Source organism: Callorhinus ursinus, unplaced genomic scaffold (genome assembly GCF_003265705.2).
Source record: "Callorhinus ursinus isolate GAN/ISIS: 27379988/994484 unplaced genomic scaffold, GSC_fseal_2.0 scaffold45, whole genome shotgun sequence".
NCBI lineage: Eukaryota > Metazoa > Chordata > Mammalia > Carnivora > Otariidae > Callorhinus > Callorhinus ursinus.
In genome coordinates, this window is record NW_027397107.1 from 3,239,149 (window position 1) to 3,258,589 (window position 19,441).

Consider the following 19,441-nt stretch of genomic DNA (forward strand, 5'->3'; position numbering starts at 1 on the left):
AGAAGGAGGAGGAGGAGATGGAGGAGAAGATGAAGATGGAGAAGAAGAAGGAGGAGAAGATCCCACCTTAATAATCAAAGTTGAACATAAATGTGTATATCCGGTTTACACATATAATTTAGCTGGGAATTCTGGTAACTACTAGAACAGTATTTGAACTGCTTTCACCAAGAAACTTCCCTCAACGGCCCACATGACAGCAAATATCAAGTGAGATTTCAAAAGTCTCTGCCTGTGTGGTCAGCGGCCAACGCTCAGGTTGAAGGGAACTCTGAGGCACGATGAAATAGCTCAATTTGCTTTTCTGTTAGGTACTCGTACGGGTTGAATTGTGCCCCCCCCCCAAAAGAAGTGCTTACATTTTAACCCACGGTCCCTCAGAATATCATCTCAGTTAGAAATAGGGTCTTCGCAGATCCAGTCAAGGTAAGGTGAGGTCATTAGGGTGGGTCCAATCTAATAGGACTGGTGTCCTCAGAAAAAAGGGAAATTTGGTGCAGAGGCAGACGTGCACAGACAGGAGCCGGTGTCAGGGCTGAGGTGGAATGCCTGAGGACACAAGCAGCTGGGGGGCGAGGCATGAAACAGACTCTCCCTCAGCCCTCAGAGGGAACCAATCCTGCCGACACCTTGATCTTGGACTTGTAGCGTCCAGAGCCGTGAGTCAGCAACTGTCTACGGTCTGTCGTTGAAGTCACCCAGCTGAGGGTGCCTCTGCAGGGGCCTCGGGAAACTGATACAGGCACCGACCCTCAAAACCGGGTCTTGCTGTGTTCCTGTGAAGGTGTAAGTTCAGTCACCATCTGTACCACCTGGCAAGGCTACAGCCCGTTCTTTGAGATAAAGGAAAACAGGCAGATTCAAGCCCTCGCATCCCTGGATCAGTGAGATGCGCTATGGTAACCGCCCAGAAAGAAAAGAGAGATTGTGTGAGGAGAGAACGTAACATGTACCTAGAGCTGAGGTGGAGGGAAACGGAAGGCAGAGGCTTGCCTCGCTGAACACAAGTGGAAAGACCAATCAGAACACAGTTTCCTACAGACACACAAAATATCCGACCGGGAGAAAGATGAGAGACATCTGGAACACAAAGGAAGATTTCAGACCGTGAGGAAGAGGAACTTTATTCTCTCCCTGAAGACGGATATGTTGTGAAAGAGAGGGAAAGCTACCAGCATAGCTAAAAATAGTGAACCATGGAAAGAGAGGTCTTTACCAAAGCCATTTCATTTTATTCTCAGGGGCATATACTTAAAATTGATATTCACAAGCATCTACTTGCAGATGCAGATGTTCAGTAAATTCTCACTGAACAGATAGTGTCTATCATACCCTCCAATCAACAGGGCACACGGCATGAGGGACTTGATCAAGACTCTCTACTGCTACCTGGTGGCAGCATACACACATTTAAAAAGAGAAATAAGAATACTTCAGGGGCTCTCACGCAAAATACCGTGACTCCATAGTGCTGTGACAGAGGTCATCCATGAGAATAGATCATTCGGGAAAACAAGAATCTATAATGAGAAACCCACTGGGAAGAAAAAAAAAATGCCATTTTCAAGAATGGTCCAATCATGAAAATATAGCTTCTGAAAAAGTTGGAGAAAAATTTTTGTCTCACTGGTGCAGTGAATTGCTAGGCTTTACAATCTGAACAATCGCCATAAACAAATCTAACATCCCACTGATGTCTTCAGAAGTCATTCACGATGTCAGAAGACAGTGGTTTTCAACAGTGTGTTTATTAAAAGTCCATGAAGTAAGGTCTAATCTATGGCCGAATGAAAGAGTGTGCCTCAGTATCCCTCGGGGCACCCATGACTGTGCTACGTTAGCACTGGGCAGGCAGACCCGGTCTCCGTTCTGCAGCCTCAGGTTGAAGGCAGGTGTCCCATTTTTAGACCAACTGCTTTTGGCTGATGAAAATGGAAAGAGATACAGCAAGACACATGGCTGACCATCATCAGTGACCTGACCGGCACTTTTAACCTCCCGCTCAAAGTACGGCCATGACTTGATTGTGTGATGAGCCACGAAGACGTGAGTGGAAGTGAAGGTCCCCACTTTAGCAACAACACGGGCTGGGTCATACTACAGAGCTCCCAGCAAAAAAAAAAAAAAAAAGAGAGAGAGAGAGAGAGAGAGAGAAAGAAAAATAACCGATGGAAAAGTATATTTCCTAGAAACCCACATTATTTGGACAAGCTTATAAGTCAGGGAAAAAACAACATCAGAGTCATTCTTGCTTCATCACAGTGTCTGATTTTGCCAAATTCTCTCCCACCAAGTGCACAGTACATTTGTGAAAGCAAACGGACGTAGGCACGAGAATCAGGCTTTAGTCCTGTGTGAGTCAGACAGTTGTATGTAACACCTTCTTTGATGGATATATATTTTTTAAAAACCTTTCAGTCAAGAGAGATCAAAAGCTTCCCGGGGGTTGAAGTGAAAGCCCAGGATTGTTTATTAAATCTGAGGAAACCAGAACCCAGAGTGGAAAATAGAAGACAGTACTAATTCGGACTTGGGCAACATGCTCCTGGAATGTATTCTGTTCAGAGGTGAACACGTCATTTGGACAAGAAAGTGTACAATAATTTTTAATTATGCAAGTGATATAGGAAACTGTATTCCTCTCTTTAAGAATTGTTTTAAGTATTGGAATATTCTAAATAAAGCTAAGATCACTCCCCCAAAGCACCAAACCCTTCTAAGAGAAGCATTGTTTTCTCATGTTTTCAGTTTGGGGTATATCCAAATCTTTAAAAAAAATGTGTAAACACGCACCTGCAGAAATATACAGTTTGTGTGTGTGTATGTGTGTGTGTGTGTGTGTTACTACTTGGAAATCAAATGGGAAAACCCTAAAAGGAACAAAACAAGTGAAGATCACATGCATAACAATGCACCAGAGAGAAAGAAGGAAAGACAGATGACAACTTTGGCTTCCCAAAGTCTTTTGCAATGCTATCATCCAAGAATAACACTAGGTAGATGCTTTAAGGGTCTGACACAGAAGTCACTTAAGTGTCTACGAATGGCAGGTAATGTCTGAATGACAACCTCAACATCTATGAACTGACACTCGTGCCTCCAATGTTAGGAAGACAATAGGGAGCGGTGTGGACCATGGCACATGAGACAGTGTGCCCCGATGGGAAGTAGCCAACTGCTGCTATGACCACGGGTAAGCTAGTAGTCAGATCTTCCCATTTTTAATGAAAAGCAGGAAAAGAATCCCGGCATTTTTATGTTACAATCCTTGATTTGTAAAGGTTGACCATTTAAAACTCAAAATTTCAGCCCAACCATGCTGTGCAGCTCATCACTTGGCTGGCCACGCTGCAGGCTGAATTGGGAGCACAGGACAGGGGTCTGGGACCAGGAACAACCTTTGACAAACGAATATGTGGCACGCAGACAGTTCTTTTTGAAGGCATTGGGTCTGTGCATAGGTAAATCTATTCCTGGCAATAAGGGCTACTTGCTTTCCTCCATTTCCATTTGGAAGGAGTTTCCAAAAAGGGATGGGACAAAACGACCCACTGAAACACCTTTTCCTTTTCTTATGTCTGAAGTATTTTGAATTTTATCAAAACTTTCCCACCGTGTCACCTTGGAGATATATCGGCCACTACACTTCATGTCCACTGACTGAGGGAAAGATGGGATCCCCCCGGGGAGGGGACATAGGCTCACGGTTACCCACAAGAAGTTCTTAGAAGGGTCCCTTGTGACAGTGGCCAACAAGAGCGCAGGATGAGACACAACGGAGGAAACAAGGAAGGGAAGGGTCGGGCCTCTGTCTTCTCTGCTGTGCTCTGCAAGGAGAGAGAGAGCGTGCAGAGTGCACGGCACCGGCTTAAGATGGGGAGCATTTCACCATGGACCATCTTCACCAAACTCCGTCTAGAGGTTTAAAACTGAACACGACCAAGGGGCGTCTGGGTGGCTCAGCTGTTAAGCATCTGCCTTCAGCTCAGGTCATGATCCCAAGGTCCTGAGATAGAGCCCCGCGTCGGGCTCCCTGCTCAGCGGAGAGCCTGCTTCTCCCTCTCCCACTCCCCCTGCTTGTGTTCCCTCTCTCACTGTCTCTCTCCCTGTCAAAAAATTTAAAAAAATCTTCCAAATAATAAATAAATAAAACTGAACACGACCGAAGTCTACAAATGCGAAAACAATCTCGCCCCTGTAAAAGTGAAGTCTGTTTCTTAATTAGTGGGGTTGAGGAGCAGACACTGGAGAGAGATGAACAATGTTTGGGAACCCACTGCCACATCGGAAATATCAGTGATACAGGCTCTGTGCAGAAATAATTACTGATGACTTTCTCCAGAACACACTCAATGTTTTGGAAATTCAAGACATGCTGAGCTTCGGAGGCAGGACGCTGACGAAGAGGCTCATCCTACCTTGAAGATGAAATCAGCCATCAGAGGTCCTGGAATCTTAAAGGTCTGCCTCTCTGAGCCCCTCTGAAATTCAACTGTGGTGTTTTCTATGACGAAAACTCCCGGGCTATTAAAGCTGTGTTCTCTTTTGCTTCCTTGAAGTGTTTTTGATTCAATAACTAAAATTTAAAAAGAGAATTTAAATGACAGGGCTGTCTTAAAAGCATTCTATTCCAAAATATAATTCACTACATATATCAGTGTATGATATCACCATGATAACAAGATATCCACCTAGTTTACATTGACTCAGTTTGGTGGAATACATATGTAAGCTTTTTAGTTGTCCACAGCTAAAGTGGTTAGGTCCTAACTTCACTGGTTAGGTCCAATTAGGTCTATTCAACTCTTTGGAGCCCTTTCTACAATAAGGGGAAAGAGAAACTGTCTCTTTCTTCATATTTTTTCATGATGCCGCTATTATTCAAGGTAAAGATATGTTACTCATTTTATCATCCATTGAGAAGATCTTAAACCCAGTCTTTTATTTAGACAAAATCACCATGAATTTTGAATTTGCTTTTTTAAAAATAAACTTTTTGCATTGAAATAATCAGAGATTCAGAGGAAGGTGCCAAAATAGTAGAGAGGTCCTATATACTGTTTATCCAGTTTTACCCAAAGGAATGGTTACATCTTATGTAACTAGAGTACAATATCAAGGCCAGGAAATTGCCATTGGTACAATGTGAGCATTTGTACCACATTCAACAGCATCTATCACACATCACCGCGATCGAGATAGAGAAATACTACATCACCGCAAAGATCTCTGTCCTGCATGTTATCGCTTTATTCACATTTGCTTTTATATGAACAGAAGGGCTTTTAGATCTCCTACAGAAAAAAGTCCACAGTTCAACCCCTACTTTATTTAAATGATTTTCCTTTCCTCCCTTTTTTTCCCTTTTATTTTGTAAATATCACCATCCTTAGTGGACCTGATCTGAGGTTGAGAGAGGAAATTTTTGTGTAGAAAAAACAAACAAGGCTAGGGGTTGAGGCACCTGCCTTTCTGACCCCAGCTCTATCTCTAAACCTTGGGTTTTCACTGCCTCATTTCTAAAATGTGGTGTCAGAGCAGACAATCCTACAGGTCTTCTACTCTGAAACCTACACTTGGATTTATGGATATTCAATGGTTCTTTGACCACCTTGAACGAAGGACACAACAGAACCCGAACCCCAGGAAAGCTGATAAAGCACAACAAAACCGTCTGGCACTGGGGGCTGCCATCTGCACGCGGCTATGCTTGGCTATTTTCCTTTGACTTCACTCTGCCCCTGGAGCATCTGCAGGAGTCCAAGCGTCCTGGACAGACTGTGTAACAGGCATGAGGAGACATCCCTGATTATGCCTGACTGGCAGGCTGGGAACTTTTCTGGGAAAACTCAAAGGCTGGACATGAGCTCCTTGATCTGCAGGAGTCATTAACGGTCGAAGAATTCTGCTGGCTACTCTCAGGCACACAAAACCCCAACCATGTTGGCCCTGATCTCCATGACCGCAGATTTTTGGAAAGTGTGAGATTAAATTCATCTCCTAGTTCCAATGAAGATATAAAGCTGAGTGTTATAAAGTGAGCTGTCAGTAAAAATGAGATGGGGAGCTGCAGATGGTTAAGAAGGCCCTCTCCTGGGTGGATTATCCCTCTACAGGAAAGGAGACGTAGTGAGCGTTCCAGCCACATCATGACACAGAGTGAAGCTGGACAAAATCCACCCTGACAGAAGGCCTGCGAAACACTGAGCTCCTAGCCTGAGGTTCAGCCTGAAATGAGCTGACTAAATTCAAATAGTGTTCTGTGCTGGGGTTGTGATTGCCCGGCATTAGCCTTCTGGACCACAGTGTCCCGAGGGCCGTCGGGCTGCAGAGCTATGGCGGGATGTCAGAATCTGGGAGGAAGGGAAGACCAGTAGGACAGCCACCCTCTAAAACCAAAGGCCAGCATTTCTGTTAGTCTGGTCCTGGTGTTTTGTGTTTTGGTGTCAAGTCTATTCCATTACTTGGACAGCGTCCAAGCCTTTAGTGGCAAGGACATGAGAACCTAAGAATTATCCAAGTCCAATATCCAATTATCCATATGCTTATGAGAAAATGTCTTCATTGCAATGATTTAAAAAAGCTTCCAGCTCTGTAGGTCACAAACACCCGGTTGCATATATAGGAGGTGGAAGGCAGAGGCTCTGACCTCTATTGTATAACAGAGTCAGAAGTGGGTGGATGAAGACAGGGGATTTGATGAAGGTGGAGTTCATTGATACAAATGATTCTGACAACTGGACTGACAAAGCCAGTGTGATGAATCTCCGGGTGAGGCAGGGGCCAGTGGAGTTTTTCAAAAGTTGTCATTTTTTGCAGATGGTAAATTTGCTTCTCTTTAGTGCCTATGCCTCTTAAAATAAGTGACAGACAGGGTTGGTGAAAACCAACAATTTAGATGATGCATTGACTTACAAACACATTTTTAAGTTTCATTGCTTTCTAGCATTCCACTGTATTCGACTGCAGCCCTATGTTGTGTTAAAGTATAATTCATGGCTCGTGAGATCAGCACACAGGATCCTTGAGCTCTCAGAGCCTTCCCGGATCCCTCTGTGGTTTCTGCAGCAAGAGAGCTCCTGCTGGATGGAGAACCCCGGAAGCCCGTAAACACACCCACCACTACGGAAAGCAGAGGGTACGGGCCTTCACCCCCGCTATCCACTGCTGACTTCTTTCTCCTCCTTAGGCCCTCTTAAATCCCCCAAATCTTCACAACTCGAGTCTATAATGGTGCCTTTAAATATTCTGATCCATCCCAGTTGTTAATAAGATAAATGATAACTATAAAGATGATGGAGGTGTCTTGGTGCTTCTAGTGGAAGGAGGAGTGCCAGTCCAGGCTTCCTTCAGAAGAGGCAGCCTCCTGTTAACCATCCTGGAAAGGTCTCCTTACAATCTAAGGCCACAGAAGTATCGCGAGGTAAACACATAACACGCGTTCAGCACAGTGAAGTCACTTATAAATACACCAAACTGAGGCTTAGAGTCGAGTGATATTTAACGGTGCATGCACATGTGATCCAACATCCACATCCTTTGGGCAGTAGGCATCTATGTTTATATTTTTAGAGTTGACCCTTGAACAACATGGGTTTGAACTGGGCAGGTCCTCTGAGAGAGGGATTTTTTTTTTCCCCTAAACACAGTCCAGTCTTGTAAATGTATCTCTCTTCCTTATGACCTTCTTAATCACATTTTCTTCTCTCTAGCTTACTTGATTTGAAGAATATTGTGTATAACACAAATAACATACAACATACGTGTCAACTGACTGTTTATGTTGTCAGTAAGGCTTCTGCTCAACAGTAGGCTGTTAGCAGTTAAGTTCTGGGGTGGAGTCAGGACGCCTGGGTGGTTCAGTTGGTTAAGTGTCTGCCTCCGGCTCAGGTCATGATCCCAGGGTCCTGGGATCGAGCCCCATGTTGGGCTCCCCGCTCAGCGGAGAGTCTGCTTCCCCCTCTGCCCCTCCCCCTGCGCACACATACGCGCACGGTCTCCCTCTCAAATAAATAAATAAAATCTATTAAAAAAAGGTTTTGGGGGATTCAGAAGTTTTATACACATTCTCCGCTGTGCAGGAATCAGCACCCCTAAGCCCCACATTGTTCAAGGGTCAACTGTATATGTCTGTATATGGTCATCAACAGGACTTTAGAGGACAAGAAAAAACCCAGAACAACAACAAAATGATTCTCCCTATCAATAAGGGAGTTTTCAGTTAATGGTGTCTTGGCTTCTCAAGTCTATTGCAATCAAACGCATTTAATCCTAATGTGTTCCTACAATAAAATCTCTTTTGCAGGAATCCTGTTAGGGCTTCCATTTTTGAAGTTTTAGGGAAATTTGGGACTAGGCAATTGGGATAATGCTGGGGCGAGGCGTGGGACAGGACTGGAAATTTAGGATCTACACCCCTCTAGGCAATATGTAAGATAGACATTCCATTCCACGGCAAAGAGACTGACATTAACATTACTGGGTGTTCTCGGTTCTTCCTTATGTAGCCTTTTGGAGGGTTGTAATTAATACAGATCTCAAAAGAATGATTTATTACAGCAAAGTAAGCTTTATTTCAGGAATATATCTTTGTTTCAAATAAAAAATTAAGAAAACAGTTGTATAAATCAAGAAAATAAAACCATTTCTATATGTAGATATTCGGAAATGTTAACTAAACCCTTTGTAAATGAAGCCAGTTCTATTCATCAGCAGAGAAGGATAACTTTCGGGAACCCTTCCAGAGCCAACTCCAAGACGGTTGAGTGGAGAAATATTCCAAGCAACAGTCTGTCACCTTTGGAGAAATGGGAGCATTTTTGAGCCCTGTTCTTGGAACAGTGCCAGTTTTGAGTATAAAGTTATGTTTAATATGCCAGAACATATTTGCATGTAAATGAATATTTTGCCTCTAAGTATTCATCTTTGCTTATTCTGTTCAGTGTCTATGTATTTTGATTTTGGAACTCACAAACCTAGTTTTGGAGCTGAATTTTTGGGAATTGCCTTTAGCATCCTGAGAAAATTGGGCCCAGTCACTGAATATTTTTTTAAACATCTTTTTGATATGCCATAAAATTCACGTGCCATAAAATTCACCCATTAATAACACAGTTTAACGATTTCAGTATATTCACAGAGTTGTGAAAAGCATCACATCACCATGATCTAAGTTTAGAACATTTTTGTCATCCCCAAAAGAAACCCTAGAGCCACTAGCAGTCATGCCCCCATCTCCCCACCAACCCGACTTCCCTCAGCCCCAGGCAACCACCAAGCTACTTTCTGTCCATAGATTTGCTTTTTCTGGACATGTCATATAAATGGAATCACATGTGGCCTTTTGCATCTGGCTTCTTTCACACAGCATCATGTTTTCAAGGACCATTCATGTGGCAGAATGTGTCGTGCTCCATTCTCTGCTTTAGCTAAATAATATTCTACATATGTCATATTTTATTTATCCATCCATCAGCTGATGGACATTTGCGTTGTTTTCACCTTATGGTTATCATGAATAACGCTACTATTATGATTCAGCGCTTTGTATTTTTGAATCCCAAACTGTATGTTCCAATGTGATTCCCTCAAATGATTCACAAAATTTGGATCTGAATGTTTTTTACCTGTTTTCAAAAATCAAGTTCACATTTATAAGGATAAAGGTTTACTCTCATCAAGAGCTATAGGCTTTAAGCCATTTTAAAATGCTTAGAAAATGTTTTGATGTTTCCTTACAGAGAAAGCCTTGAATACAGTGACCCTTACAGGACTGTAAACATTTTAGTTAAAAAAAAATTGGTCACACCTTTTAGTCATAATTGAGAAAATAAAGGGTAAAAGAAAATAAAAGACTTTCAAACAATGGTTCACCCTTACTGCCCCAAAGATATTCTCTTGCTTCTCTGATTGAGATTATAATGTACTACAGAATTTCTTGTTTTTTCAAGATTTTAATCTACATTATTGGTGATCTTAAACATTTTTACTTAAATGTTCTGACATAAACTTTTCTCAAAGAACATTTCTGGTTGGAATATTACTACTGAATTCAAAATGTACAAATACACACACACACACACACACACACACACACACACACACACTTAAAAGCTACCAAAAACATGATGCTTGTGGCCCAGAGAAAATTTTACAAGTCAAAAATCTAGGATGGTGGCTTAGAAAAAAAAGGGGGGTGGGCAATCTGTGTAGCACTTTGATCCATTGAACCTTGATTTGTGTAGCTTTAAAATAGTTATAAGTACTGTTTTGCACTTTTATGGAAAGAGATGGCTGAACTCAGTAAGGTTCTTCAAGGCCAGGGAACCAGTCCTGGCAAAGACACATTCACCTATGAAAAAGACTAAGAAAGTCCTGTCTCTGGCCACAGGGAGACCTTGGGAAAGAAACAGACAAACTCCGCTATTTCCTGTTCTGTTAGGTCCTAAGAGATCAAAAAACAAAGAGGAGATGCCACCTCACTTTGGCCAAAGAAACAATATAGTGTCAATCTTCTATCATTTCAAACTCCGTATTCTGGGAAACCAGTGTTTATTTTCGCTGCCCCTGGACCTGAAGTTGCGATGTGTTGGTAACAAAGCTTATACTTTTCGGGCGCCTGGGTGGCTCAGTCGTTAAGCGTCTGCCTTCGGCTCAGGTCATGATCCCAGGGTCCTGGGATGGAGTCCCACATCGGGCTCCCCGCTCAGCGGGAAGCCTGCTTCTCCCTCTCCCACTCCCCCTGCTTGTGTTCCTGCTCTCACTGTCTCTCTCTGTCAAACAAATAAATAAAATCTTTAAAAAAAAAAACAAACAAAGCTTATACTTTTCAGCTATAATCACTGATACGGTTCTGTGTTTAAAAAAAATTTATTTTTGTCCCAAACTTTTGAAATCTCCAGAAAACTCTTGAATACTATTCTACTCTCCCCATAAAAATAGTTTATTTCCCATACAACTTGATTTCCTCTCCCACAGGGAGATTAATCCCAAACTGGTATATTTCTAAACACTGGGGCATGAGAACAGAAAAATTCAGGGTATTGATCATTCCCTAGTGATACAGATGATTTCACGATGGTTGGCAAAATCCTTGAGATATTTTCCTACCTACCCATTAACACAAAGAAAGATTTTTCTTGTTGGCTAAATAAACTATCAGGAAATAAAAACATGTCAGGATTAAATTGTACTTACAAAGATGCGCTGGTCCTTTCACTGTAATTCTTACACTCCGACTTCCCAGAGGGACAGCAATTACATTTTCTTCCCCTAAGAAAGAATGCACGACAAATGTAGTGAAACTTATGCCCAAAAGGCCTATCAACATAAGCAAGTCAATCAAAACGGAAGCATTTGCAAAGGGTTCTTTACCTACACTTCACCTCAGAGTCAAGAAATCTCTGGAAAGCACCTACTGTGTGTATAAGGCATATTCATACTACTCATAATTTCACTTAAAAGCATTTTTAAAAAAACATTAAAGAAAAGGTTAAAATGAATTCCCTGGCCTACCATCTCAATTGCCTTCCTCCCCCAGCCCTCAACTGCATGCTTTGATGGGGAGTTGGAGGGGGGTCCTCAAACTAGGGCCCCCAGGCCAAGTCTGGCCACACCCATTCACTTAAGGCTGCTTTACCCCACCCAAAGGTAGAGTTGAGTAGTTCTAACCAAGACAACAGGGCTCAGAAAGCCTAATCTATTTACTATCTAGTCCTACACAGAAAAATGTTTGACGATCCCTGGCCTAGATCATTATCTTGGGGCAATCCTAGTCTTCAGAGAGGTTTTTCCTTTCCTGCTTTTACACGTTCTGAAATTAATTTTCATGGCTGCATAATAATCTAGACTCCTATATAAAATTTTACCCCAGTAGTCCCCAATTTGAACATTAAGCCTGTTACTAAATGGTATTAGCATATTATCAATGATATGAATTACTTCAAGCAGATGTTGTTTTTGTTTAACTTAGAACAAATTTTCTGGATAAATTCTGGGGCGAAATTGTTGGATCAAAGGATGTTACTATGTTTGCTGGCTTGTTTATAAGTTTTTATTAGATAAAAATATGTTTATTATTGAAAATTAAAAAATGCAAATAAGCAAGAAGATAAAATAAAACTATTTCTAATCCTGCTGCCCAGAGAGCATCACTTCTAACATTCAGATAAATATTCTTTCCAAATTTTCTGTTTGTTCCTAACATACATACATGCAAAATACATGCATACATGCAAAATATATACATGAATACATACATGCAAAAAAACAAAACAATGGACACTATTTAAATGTCCACCATTATAGGAGAGCTGAAACAAATAATTATATTTCTGTACTAAAGAATACCCTACGTCTGGTAAAAGTAATGATAAGAAGCTATAGGACTTGAGCGCCTGGGTGGCTCAGTTGGTTAAGCAACTGCCTTCAGCTCAGGTCATGATCCTGGAGTCCCAGGATCAAGTCCCGCATCGGGCTCCCTGCTCCACAGGGGGGCTGCTTCTCCCTCTGACCCTCCCCCCTCTCATGTGCTCTCTCTCTCTCTCATTCTCTCTCTCAAATAAATAAAATCTTTATAAAAAAAAAAGAAGCTATAGGACTTGATGTGGAAAGAAAGCCAACATACATACTGATGAATAAAAAAGGAAGTTAAAAAGCAATATATATGGGCAATGATTTCTTGGATATGATACCAAAAAGCACAGTTAACACATGAAAAAATAAATAAACTAGACTACATCATAATTAAACTTTTGTGCATCATAGGATACTATCAACAGAGTAAAAAAGCAACCCATGAAATGGGAGAAAATATTTACAAATCACGTATCAGATAAAGGGTTAATATCCAGAACATATAAAGAACTTGTATAACTCAACAATAATAGCAACAAACAACCAACCCAAAGTAAAAATGAGCAAAGGACTTGAACAGACATTTCTCTCAACAGAATATACAAATGGTCAATAAGTGCATAAAAACATGCTCAACATCACTAGTTTTTAGGGAAATGCAAATAAAACCATAATGAGATCCCACTTCACATCTATTAGGATGGCCATTATCAAAAAAACAAAACAAAAAATAATCCTCAGGATGAGGAGAAATTGGAATGCTTGTGAACTACTGGTGGGAATATAAAATAGTTCAACCACTATGGAAAACAATTCCTCAAAATATTATATACAGAATTACCATATGATTCAGCAATTCCACATCTGGGTTTATACCCAAAAGAATTGAAAGCAGAGGTTCAAAGAGATATTTGTATACCCGTGTTCACAGCATTATTTACAATAGTCAAAAGGTGGAAACAACCCAAGTGTCCATCAACAGATGAGTGGAAAGCTATCATGTGGGACATATATACAATGGAACATTATTAAGCCTTAAAAAGGGGAAATTCTGACACATGCTATGCAACAGGGATGAACCACAAAGATGTTATGCTAAGTGAAATAAGTCAGTCACAAAAGGGTAAATACTGTGTAATTTCATTTGTATGAACAGTCAAGTTCATAGAGACAGAAAGTAGAGTGGTGGTTGCCAGGGCTTGGGGTAGGAGACAATGGAGAGTTCTTGTTTGTTTAGTGGGTACAGATTTCAGCTTTGCAAGATGAAAAAACCTGGAGACAGACTGTGGTAATGGTTGCATATCAATGTGAATGTATTTAATGCTGCTGAACTATACACTTAAAAATGATTAACATGGTAAATTGTATGTTACGCATATTTTACCACATTAAAAAAATGCATGAGGCATAAACTCATTATAAAGTACGTGTTTAATATTGCATTTTCATGTGTATGTTATTTATAGCTGTATTTATATTATATTATATTATATATATTTATATTGCTATAAATATATACATGTATATAATACTTCATATTGTGTGTAAATGCATTGAATAACATTATATACGCATAATAATATGAAAATGCATAGCAGTATGCAAATGCCTATCAGTAAATAACAGAGTGGGATTTTAATTATTTAATCCTTTAAATTCATGGAAGAGTTTTCACCAAATCTTTGACAGCAGTTACCCCTTAGAAAAGAAATGAAAGTTCCAGGAATGAGTGAAGAAGAACATAGTTCTGTATTTTTTGTTTTGTATAGTGACAATGTACTGATGAGTTACTTTTCAAATACAATGTTCAAAAGCTAAAAACATTTTTTACAAAAGAAGATAGAAAATGAAAAAAAAAAAAAAAGGATCAGGGCCCAAAAGTTTTATTGGATGAGTTTTGCTAAATCTTAAGTAACATGTAAGCACATAAAAAGAAGACTGAAAGGTTCTCAGAAATGTACAATTAAAATAACTCAGATACCCAAACCAAACACAGAGAGCACAAAAATTAACAGATGAACCACATCTTAATTATGACTATGGATATATAAAAATAATAAATAAAATACAGCAAATTAATTCCAGAATTCTATCATAAGAATTACACATCATGAGTAAACAGAATATATTCTAAAAGTGAATTACTGACAACATAAAACTTGTTAATGTAACTGGTTCTATTAACAGATCAAAGAAGGTAAACATTATGATCATTTAAATGAAAAAGGTGTCTGATACAATTCAGTATACATTATGATAAGATTCCTATTAAAGCCAGGGATAGAAAGAAACATCCCCAATTTGATAAAGAGTAAGAAGCCATGAGCACACTTCATGGTGACACTCAATGATAGAATTACTTCCACTATAGTAACAAAGCAAGCATTATCATCATCATCTTTTCCATGCTCTTCTGGAGATCCTTATGCTATTCAATGTAATTAGAAAATAAATAACTTATAGGAATATATGTTAGAAAGAAAAAATTTTAAATACCATTATTTGTAATTGTCAAGTAAAACTTCAAGAAGAAAAAATCTATTACAGGCCAATATCCCTGATGAATATAGATGCAAAAATTCTCAGTTAAATAGTAGCAAACCAAATTCAATAGCACATTAAAATGATCATTCACCATAATCAAGTGGGATTTACTTCCTGGGATGCAAGAATGGTTCAACATATACAAATCAATCAATGTGATACATCACATTAATAGAATGAAAGAAAATCCTATGATTATCTCTATAAAAACAGAAAAAGCATTTGACAAACTTCAACATCCACTCATGATAAAAACTCTTAGCAAATTAGGCACAGAACAAATGTATCTCAACATAATAAAGGTAATATATAACAAGCTCATAGCCAGCATCATAGTGAATGGTGAAAGGTTGAAAGCTTTTCCTCTAAGATCAGGAACAGAAAAAGATGCCCATTCTCACCACTTCTATTCAACACAGTACTGGAAGACCTATCTAGAGCAATAAGGCAAGAAAAAGAAACAAAAGATGCCAGAATTGGAAAAGAAGTAGTAAAAATGTCTCTATTTGCAAATGACATGATTTTTTATAAAGCTGACCCTTGAACAATGCAGAGGTTAGGGGCATCAACCACTCATGCCATCAAAAATCTGCATGTAACTTCCCCCAAAACTTAACTGCTAATAACCTACTATTGACCAGAAGCCTTACAGATAACACAATGAATACATATTTTATATGTTATATGTATTATATGCTGTATTCTTACAATAAAGTAAGCTGATGAATACATATTTTATTTTATATGTTATATGTATTATACACTGTATTCTTACAATAAAGTAAGCTGATGAATACATATTTTATATGTTGTATGTATTATACACTGTATTTTTACAATAAAGTAAGCTAAAGAAAAGAAAATGTTTTCAAGAAAGTCATAGGGAAAAGAAAATACATTTACAGTACTGGATTGTATTTATCAAAAATAAAAATCCACATATAAGTAGACCCATGCAGTTCAAACTCATTGTTGTTCAAGAGTCAACTGTATAGAAAATCCTAGAGTTAACATAAGATTAACATACAAATATCAGCAGCATTTCTATACACTAACAATAAATCTTTTGGGGAAAAAAGTAAAGAAATTGATCCCATTTACAATAGCATCAAAAACAATACTTAGGGACAAATCTAATGAAGGAGGTGAAAGATCTCTACTCTGAAAACTGCAAGACAGTGATGAAGGAAATTGAAGAAGATACATATAAATATAAACGTATCTTATGATATCTTATGTTCATGGTTTGGAAGAATTAATATTGTTAAAATATCAATACTACCGAAGGCCATCTATAAATTTGATGGAATCTCTATTAAGTTTCTAATAACATTTTTCACAGAAGTAGAAAAATACTCTTAAAATTTACATGGAACTACAAAAGACTCCAAATAGACAAAGAAATCCTGAGAAGGAATAACAAAGCAGGACGCATCAAACTTCTTGTTTTCAAGCTATACTTGAAAAGCTACAGTTATTAAAACATGTGGAATGTTGGGGCACCTGGGCAGCACAGTCAGCTGAGTGTCCAACTGGCAGTTTCAACTCAGGTTGTGATCTCAGGGTCATGAGATCCAGCCCCCGCCCACCTTTCCCGTCGGGCTCTGTGCTCAGACTCTCTTTCCCTCTGCCCCTCCCCCATCGAGCTCGCTCGCTCCCTCTCTCTCAAATAAGTAAATCTTTTTTTTTAAAGTGTAGTATGTCATAACAAAAACAAAAAAATAGACCAATGGAAAAGTATCAAGAGCCCAGAAATAAATCCAAGCACATACAGTCAACTAATATTTGACAAGGGAGCCAAGAATACTCAAAGGAGAAAAAACAGTCTCTTCAATAAATATGCTGGAATAATTGGATTCTCACATGTAAAAGAATAAAACTGGACCCATATCTTACACCACTCACAAAAATTAACTTGAAATAGCTTAAAGACTTAAATGTAAATATCTGAAACCATGTAACTCCTAGAAGAAAACATAGGAATACAATCTCTTTGACATGGGTCTTGGTAATGATTTTTTTGATATAACACCTAAAGCTCAAGCAACAAAATAAAAGATAAACAAATGGGACTACATCAAACTAAAAAGTTTTTTTGCACGGCAAAAGAAACCACCAACAAAGTGAAAAGACAATCTATGGAATGGAAAAAAATATATGCAAAGCGTGTATCTGATAAGGGGTTAATATCCAAAATTTAGAACAAACTCATACAACTCAATAGCAAAACAAACAAAAACCCCAATTTAAAATGGGCAAAGGACCTGCATAGTCATATAGCCAAAGAAGATATACCAAAGGCCAATAGGTACATGAAAAGATTCACAACATTATGAGCCATTAGGGAAATGCAAATTAGAACTACAATGAGATATCACCTCATGCATGTTAGAATGGCCATAATCAAAAAGACAAGAGATAACAAATGGTGGCATGGATTTGGATAGAAGGAAACTTGTGCACTGTTGATGGGATTATAAATTGGAACACCCACTGTGGAAAACAGTATGGAGTATCTCCAAAAAACGAAAACTAGAGCAATTCTATGATCTAGCAATTCCACTTCAGGGAATACAACCAAAGGAAATGAAAATACTAACAAAAAGATGTCTGCACCTGCATGTTCATAGGCATTATTTACAATAGCCAAGACATGGAAACAACCTAAGAGTCCATCAATGAATGAAAAGATATAAGTTGTGGTATATATGTATACAATAGAATATTATTCAGCCATTAAAAACTGAGAAAATCCTACCATCTGCAAGAACATGGATGGACCTCAAAGGCATTATGCTAAGAAAAATAAGTCAGCTGTAGAAAAACAAAAACTGTATGATTTCACTTATATGTGGAATATAAAAACAAAACAAAACAAAAACAAACTCATAGAAAAACAAATCAGACCAGTGGTTACCAGAGGCAGAGCGTGGGGGAAGAAGATATTGGAAGAAAGTGATTGAAAGGTACAAATTTCCAGTTATAAGACAAAAAGCCTAGGGATGTAATGTATAACAGGATGACTACAGCTAACAGTGATGTATAATATATAGGAGAAATTTTCTCAGCACAAGGATAATTTTTTTTCCTTATTCTTTCTCTTCTTTCTTTTCTTTTAATTGTATCTATATGAGAAGATGGATGTTAGCTGAACCTACTATGGTACTCATTTCACAATATATGTAAGTCAAACCATCGTATTTTATGCCTAAAACCTATACAGTGATGTTCGTCATTTATTTTTCAATAAAACTAGGGGAAAAAACTATAAACTCCAAAAAAAGTTCAGTAAGTATTCTGATATTAAATAAACTGCTTTTGTGCATTCTAACTAATATTTAATTGTATATTTTAACTGTATTTTATAACTAACATATATCATACTTACATAAATGTTAATATATTAATATACAATATCACATATATATACATACACTCTAATATTTATTCTTAGTCTAACGCCTGAAAATCCAATAAATATTAATCAACTCAAAAAGAATGAACATTCTTGCATCCATGTGGTGCCTCCAAATACCATTTCCCACTAAAAAGAACCAGGGCTCCTTTAAGGAAATGGTTCAATCCAGGTCTGGGTCAGAAAAGGAACTAGCTAATCTTAGAATTTTGCTATGGAATAATAAAAGGGAGCTCTCAAAGATATGAATCATGTGCACTGAACTGAAGTTATGTGAAAGGACTTCAGAGTCAACATAAAGAGTATCCAATTGGGCAAAAATGTAACAATTTGAACATTAATAAGAATAATAACTACAAAGAAGTGAATCACATGAAATATGTTTAAATCCTTAAGTCCTTAATAACACTGGAAAAAATCACTGGTCACATTCTGAGGATGCTACAAACCAGCTCATTGTTTTGAAAACTGATAAATAAAGACAAAAGAATAATGCATTTACCATGCCTTTCTACACAAATTGTACTTCAGGGAAACCAAACAGTTGATGAGGTGAAGTTTTGCTTTACAGAAGTACCCAAGCTGATAAATGAAGGACTGATATATTATCATCATTTAAACATTAAGAATCCATAGCTATAGCATCACAGTAAGACAGAAAGCCATACATTATGTATCTCCTAATATGATGCATTAGGAAGTACATAACACCTACTTTAAAGTATTCTTACCAAAACAAACAAACAAACAAACAAACAAACACACACATCTGATTATGATCAAGCTTTCATATCTAACAACCCACTAACAGGAAATGTAGGGTACAAAGGAAAATACTAAACCACATCATGGAAATGTAACGAGAAAAATATAGATTATGGGAAAATCTGTAAGACAAATGAGCAGCTTCCTTAACAAATAAATATCAAGGGGGAAAAAGGACATACTTATAATTAAAAACAAATTAAGAAACATAATTAAGGATAAAAAGAGAGGAGAACGTACTTATAATTTAAAAAAAGAGTTAAGAGACATAACATACAAATGCAACATACAAATCTTATTTAGAGACTAACTTGAATAAGCAAGCAAAACTGACGGGAGTAAGGAACTCTGAAAACCACTCCT

General features: G+C 38.4%; 1 protein-coding gene across 5 annotated transcripts in view; it reads right to left on the reverse strand.

Annotated features, from left to right (window-relative positions):
• Nucleotides 1-19,441, reverse strand: part of ADAMTSL3 (ADAMTS like 3) — a 359,890-nt gene that overhangs the window by 152,697 nt on the left and 187,752 nt on the right. For all 5 annotated transcript variants that reach the window (XM_025893321.2, XM_073882182.1, XM_073882183.1 and 2 more), the window contains exons 8-9: nucleotides 11,197-11,271; nucleotides 4,419-4,576 (exon numbers count right to left, since the gene is read on the reverse strand). In XM_025893321.2, the coding sequence (XP_025749106.2) occupies nucleotides 4,419-4,576; nucleotides 11,197-11,271 (233 nt within the window). The remainder of the gene's footprint in view (nucleotides 1-4,418; nucleotides 4,577-11,196; nucleotides 11,272-19,441) is intronic.